Source organism: Fukomys damarensis, unplaced genomic scaffold, assembly GCF_012274545.1.
Source record: "Fukomys damarensis isolate Sample0158 unplaced genomic scaffold, DMR_v1.0_HiC HiC_scaffold_37, whole genome shotgun sequence".
Classification (NCBI taxonomy): Eukaryota; Metazoa; Chordata; class Mammalia; order Rodentia; family Bathyergidae; genus Fukomys; species Fukomys damarensis.
This window is the reverse complement of record NW_022900949.1, coordinates 7,555,281-7,561,537: the sequence shown is the minus strand read 5'-3', so window position 1 is coordinate 7,561,537 and position 6,257 is coordinate 7,555,281. Positions and strand designations below refer to the sequence as shown.

Below are 6,257 nucleotides of genomic sequence, written 5' to 3'. Positions count from 1 at the left end.
GTCTCCTAACCCACTGTTGGATTTAGTCAGGGCTGGGGTCTGGGGACCTGGGGTCTCCCTTGGCGTGACCCCCATTGCTCAGGTTCTTGCCTTCACCCTGGCAAGGAACGCGAGGGTGGGGAACGGCTGACTCAACCTTGAAGATCCCCCGCAAGTAGGAAATGAAGAAGTCAGTTCCACAAAGAACAGTGAAGTCAGAAAAGAAAGTAGTGAGGAGCTGAGGTTTATTCATAAGACGACTGAGGTACAGATAAGTGACAAACAACACAGAAGTTCAATTTGAACTTCTCAACCAGGGGCGTCTCTGCTCTGGCCACACTTAAAAGGGTTCTAGGCCACTGAGGGTCTCAGCATTTGTTTATGGTTTGCCTGGGTCTTCATTGATTGGCATGTTCTAGGCCAATCAGGATCTCAGCCTTTGTTTAAGGGTTGTGAGATCTTCACTGATTGGTGTGTTCTAGGCCAATCAGGATTTTAGACTTTGTTGCCAGGACAGCTGTTGCTAGGGTGAAGATGGGGTTTGGGGAATTTTCCAGCGAATGTGATTGGGTCCCTAAAAATAACTGTTCTACACCTACAGAAGTTTCACAGAGGGTAATTACTAGTAATCAGATGATCATTTCTATAGCTTCTATGTCAGCAGTGCCACACCAGTCACTTCATGTCCTACACTGCTTGTGTCCCTACAATTTCTATAACAAAACACTTGGTGCCAGACAACTCCTAAGCCATGAAAGTGTATCTGGCTCTCATTCTGGGGCCGGGAGGTCTAAGTGCACAGTGCTGGTTGGTATCTACTCAGCCTCTGGCAAGAACCTTCTTCCTACCTCAGACCAGGGTGGAGGGCACCCCAGAACCACACTAGATCTTGGGTCTCTCCCTCCACGGTATGGTTTGGATGGGACCTGTCCCCCAAAACTCATGCATTGAAAGGTTGGTCCCCAATACGACAATGTGCGGAGGTACGGCCTTTGGTGCATGACAGGAGCACAAGGGTTCTGATCTCCACGGATTTCTTCACTTATGGGTCAGAACCGGGCAGGTTAATCTTGGTAGTCAGCTTGATGGGGTCAGGAGAATCCTGGAGGAGCCGCTGCGATTGGGAAGGCACTGACCTCTGTGTGTCCGCTCGTTGATGGGTTCGTCTGGGAGTGAACTATGGGGCGGGGCTGGCGGGAGGAAGTGCGTCACGTGGCCGTGACCTCAGAGACTATGGCTCTCTGGACCTGTCCTCTCCGGCTCTTCTCCTGCTCCCTGCTTCCTGGCTGCCCTGAGCTAAGCAGCTCTTCTCTGACATGCCCTTCCGCCGTGGTGTTTCATGTGGCTCTCAGCAGCCAATCATAGACTGAAACCCCTGGAACCCTGAGCCAAACCTCTGAAATCCTCCACCTCTGCTGACTTCTCCTCCTCACCCCCCACCCCTCCTCTTTCTTCTTTGCTGTGTTTTTAGACACAGAGCCTCACAATGTAGTTCGGTCTGGACTTGAACTCACTATGTAGCACAACCTGGCCTCAAACGCATAGTGATCCTCCTGCTTCAGCCTCCTGAATGCTAGGATTATAGGCATGTGCCACTCCTGTTGGCTTCCTTTCTTTTAAATTACCCCAGCTATTTTGTCACCATGATGGAGACCTAACACCCAGCCTCATGACCTCCTGCAATTCTAATCACCACCTCCAACCGTCATGAACATCATTAAGTGTCCAACTTTGAACTTTTGGGAGGCATTTTTAGACTGTAGTAGGGCCCAACACCCCCTGCCCAGAGAGGTGGCAGTGGAGGACACACAGGCGATGCCTACTCCCAGTTTTCCCTTCTCCTTTCTGGTGTGGAGGTGTGAAGTCTTCCCCAGAGTCGCCCCAGAGTTCATTTCAAAGTCTGGGCTTTGGGGTCTGCTAATGTCTGCTGTGTTGGGTTTTGCCAAATGTCTGCTTCTCTTGCAGCTGCTGCATCTGCATAGTCCCATTTCTAACTAAGCTCAATCTTTTGTCGCTTGAAAGCAAAAGCAATGACCAGGGCTTGATGGCACGTTACTTATCATTCTAGCACTCTGGGAGGCTGAGGCAGGAGGATTCCAAGTTTGAGTTCAGCCTGGACGACTTAGTGACATAAAGAGACACTGCCTCAAAATTTAAAAAAAAAAAAAATAATAATAATAAAGGGAAAAGGGCTAGGGGTGTAGCTCAGTGCCAAGGCCCTGGGATCAGTCTCCAGGGCTGGGCTGGGAGGGAGGCCTTCACTCTGTGGGGAAGGTGGCTGGAGCTGGGGTCTGCATAGGAAGAGCTCCTGCAAGCAAAGGCCTGGCTGCAGGTCACAGTGAGACAACCGGAGAGTGGTGTGGGACGGTGGGGCTCCGTGCTGTGCTCTACCTGGGGCCAGTGATAAGCAGCTGCTCTGCCGTGTGGACCGGATCGCCCAGAAGCAGACGAGGGACAGGGGGGCCTGAGGGCCTGGGAGGGGCCTCCCCTGGGTCTGTACTGCTGGACAGCAAGGAGGAGGCGGAGGCAGGGAGAAGTTTGGGGGCCCCCGGCAAAGCTCTGGAGCAGGACTGGCTGGGACTTCACCCCCCATGCGGTGTGCCCCAAAGGATAGTGAGAAAGTCTGCTTCCGGCCGCACTCCCGGAAACTGGGGAGGAAACTGTTCTCCCCCACGACATCTGGAAAATGGTGGCTTCATCTTCATCCTTGCTAAGTCTTCCTTTCTTTTTTTCCTTTCTTTCCAGGGCTGGAGATGGAACTCAGGGCCTGTATATGGTATACGCTAGGCGAGTGCTCGCTGTGGAGCTACATCCCAGCCCTTTTTATTTTTATTTTCAGTCAGGGCCTTGCTAAGTTGCACAGGATGCGCTTGAACTTGTGACGACGTCCTCTCCTGCCTCAGCCTCCTGAAAGCTGGGATGACTGGGTGCACTGCTGCGCCCAGGTACTGCTGAGCCCATGGGGGACATCTACAGACAGGTTCTCCCTAAGAGCATGCGGCTTTCTGTAGTGTGTGCGTGCGCGAGTGTGTGTGAGTGTGTGTGCCACGCATGCATGTGTGACGGCTCTGGAGGCAGGGACAGCAGGGGTACTCTTTCTGCTTCCCCAACTCCCAACGCGAGGACTCACTGCTGATGCCCAGCCTGGCTTGGGTCCCTTCTGGCTGCCCCTTGGTGTCTCACTGCAGCTGCAAGTGCACGCGCCTGCTCTGTTCATCTTTATGTCTCTAGTGTCTGCCAAAAGGCCTGCCTGACACCGAAACTCTGAACCCTTAAAAATCTCCAGAGCAAGCCAGGTATGGTGGTGCACGCCTGTCATCCCAATACTCTGAGAGGCTGAGGCAGGAGGAGTTCTGTGAGTTGGAGGCCAACCTGGGCACATAGCAAGACCCTATCTCAAAAAGTCAAAAGAAAGCAAGGAAGAAAGAGGAAAGGAAGAGAGGAAGGGAAGGGAAGGGAAGCACAATCTCCCCCAGAAGCAGTTTCCTGCAGGGGTGGGGAGGGCTGGGAAAGATGGCCGGTGATGTCACAAGCGTGGCTGGGATAGAAGGTTCCAGAAGGCTGACAGGGTGGAAGATCTGTTGAGGAGGGAAACCACCCACCTTCCTGCCTCCCCTCGCCACCGTCATCTGGGCCTGATCTAGAGGGTGTCCAGGACAGGGAGGGGACAGTGTGCCTGCAGGCTTCCACGCGGGTCACCTGTCACCTGTCTTCGCAGAAGAACCACGCACCCGGGCACCCAAATATCTGCTGCCTCGCGAGGAACAGCACTGGGTAGGGAGGTGCGGCTACTTAATGAGCTGGTGCGTGTGAAACTTTCAGAACAGGACTTGGCCCTTTCGGGAGACCCATATATGTGGGGTTCTTTTGTTTGTTTTAATTTTAATTATTTATATATGCATTTACACGCACACTTTTTTTTGTGGTACGGGGGATTGAACCCAGGGCCTTTGCGTTGAGCCACATCCCAAGCTCTATTTATTTTTAAAATTTGAGACAGGGTCTCTCTAAGTTGCTAAGTTGCCCAGGCTGGACTCAATTTGTGATCCTCCTGCCTCAGCTTCCTGAATAGCTTTTATTCTCTAAATAATACAATTTGACAAGAGTGTACACAGCTGTCTTAGTCACTTTCTGAGATGACACTTGATGCCTGTGACTTAATGGAAGAGAGGTTTGGGGCCGAGGAGAGCTGCTCACAGCATGGGGGACAGGAAACAGAGGGAAACGGAAAGGTGCCATTGGGTGATAAACCCTTCTGGGCCACGCCCATAGTGACGCCTCCTCCAATCAGATCCCACCGCCTAACAGCAAGTCAGGTATAAACCCCCATCATCCAATCACCTTCCAAAAGCCCCACCATGAGCAGCTCTTGGGGGACATCTAGATAGGAACCCTAACAGCACCACCTATGTTGTATCCGTTATTATAAGTCAGCCACTGATAATCTAAAATCCAGTGGGAGATGAGTGAGCACTATACAGACCTTTCTATGCTTTACAGAGAGGACTTGAGCATCTGCAGATTTGGGTCTCCGGAGTTCATCTTTTTGGTCTCACAGTTTGAATTTTGACAAGCACACATAGTTTTGTTCTGGTTTGGTTTGGGTTTGTTTGCTTTTTGAGTCAGGGCCTTGCTATGTAGTTCAGGCTGGCCTTGAACTCACCATGTAGCCAGGGTTGACTTTGAACCCATGGTGATCCTCCTGCCTCAGCCTCCCAGGAATCTGGGCTATCATTAAGGCAAGTTGACTAGAGAAGATAAATGTGGTCCTGAGAGAGTTCTTTTTCCTTGAGACACTTCAAAATATTTTCCCAACCATGGGGTTACCTACAGGCCTAGGCCTTATATTCTAATCATTTAAAAATCTCAATGGGTGTGGTGGCACAGGTTTAGGATGCCAGCACTCTGGGAGGCTGAGGCAGGAGGGATCACAAGTTGGAGCCCAGCATGGGCAACTTAGTGAGATCCTGTGTCAAAAAAGTGCTGGGAATGTAGGTCAGTGTTAAGGTCTTGAGTTCAGTCCCTGGTACTGCAAAGAAAACTGACCAAGCAAACAGAGTCTCTTTGAAAACACACAGATTGAACCATCTGAGCTTTGCAGATCCTTTGTGCTATGGCACGTGCTCCACCCTCTTCTCTTCCTGAGCCCAGGGCAGGCATGACTAATCAATCCCAGGACCCTAGGCTGACATGTCCGCTGATAGGAATTGGTGTTTTTGCCAGTCTTAAATTCTTTCTTCTCCTTCCTTCCTTCCTCTTCTTTTTGCCGCGCAGAACTGTGAAGAATGATCGCTGAGAACCTGGAAAAGCTGAAACCCCAGTGAGTCAAGAAAAGGACGCTGACCCAGCGTTCTCGCCTGCGCCTCGGGCCTCAGCTGGTGAATACTGATCCTGTTGGGCCTATTTTTACCATGGCAGGTCACGGGGTACCCTCTAGTATACGAGTGCCCGGCAGTGGGGACCTCAGCCAGATCATTTGGAGGGAAAGCCTGGGAGTCACAGGACATCGGCAAGAGTTTGTCTTTCTCCTTGCTTTTTATGTAGCCAGGTTGGCCTTGAGCTCGTGCTGACCCTCCTGCCTCAGCCTCTTGAGTGATTTCAGACATGTGCCACTTGGCCCAGCAATTTCGGTCATTGCACGATGAGCGTTTTGTAACCATCACTAAACTCAAGGGGCATCACGTGGTCCCTAACAGGCCCCCAACAGATCCACCGAGTCACAGCTTCCTGTCTAGATAGAACAGTGTTAACAACAATGAGAACTTTTACAATCCCTCTTTCTCAAACAGCAAAAGCATTCAGAAGTCTCATGGGGCTTGTGGCACTCATTTCCTGGGGTACTGAAATAAGGTGCCGCAGACTGGCATCGCAGAAATTTCTCACCTCACATGCTGGAGGCCTGAAGTTCAGGATGAAGGGGTTGGCAGGGCTGATTCCTTTCAAAGGATTTGAGGGAGAATCTGTCACAGGCCACTGTCCCAGCTCCTGGGTGGCCACCTCAACCTTCCCCCACCCCCGCTTTAAATTTTGAGACAGGGTCTTACTAAATTTCCCAGGCTGGGCTCAAATTTGCAGTCCTCCTGCCTCAGCCTCCCAGAGTGCTGGGACGACAGGTGTGTGCCACCACGCCTGATCACCATGTAATGCAGCCCATGCTGGCCTTGAACTCACTATTTAGCCCAGACTGGCCTGGAACTCATGGAACCGAATGCTAGTATTATGGATGTCACCACGTTTAGCCCCATGCTGTTTTAACTTTGAAATGCATAAAAAAAAAA

At 51.3% G+C, this 6,257-nt stretch overlaps 1 protein-coding gene across 1 annotated transcript in view; it reads left to right on the top strand.

Annotated features, from left to right (window-relative positions):
- The first annotated feature begins 952 nt into the window (after nucleotides 1-952).
- The window catches only part of LOC104869723 (long-chain-fatty-acid--CoA ligase ACSBG2-like), a 25,559-nt gene continuing 20,254 nt past the window's right edge, over nucleotides 953-6,257 (top strand). The window contains 2 exon segments of the mRNA XM_010635070.1: nucleotides 953-962; nucleotides 5,277-5,357. Of these exon segments, the coding sequence (XP_010633372.1) occupies nucleotides 953-962; nucleotides 5,277-5,357 (91 nt within the window).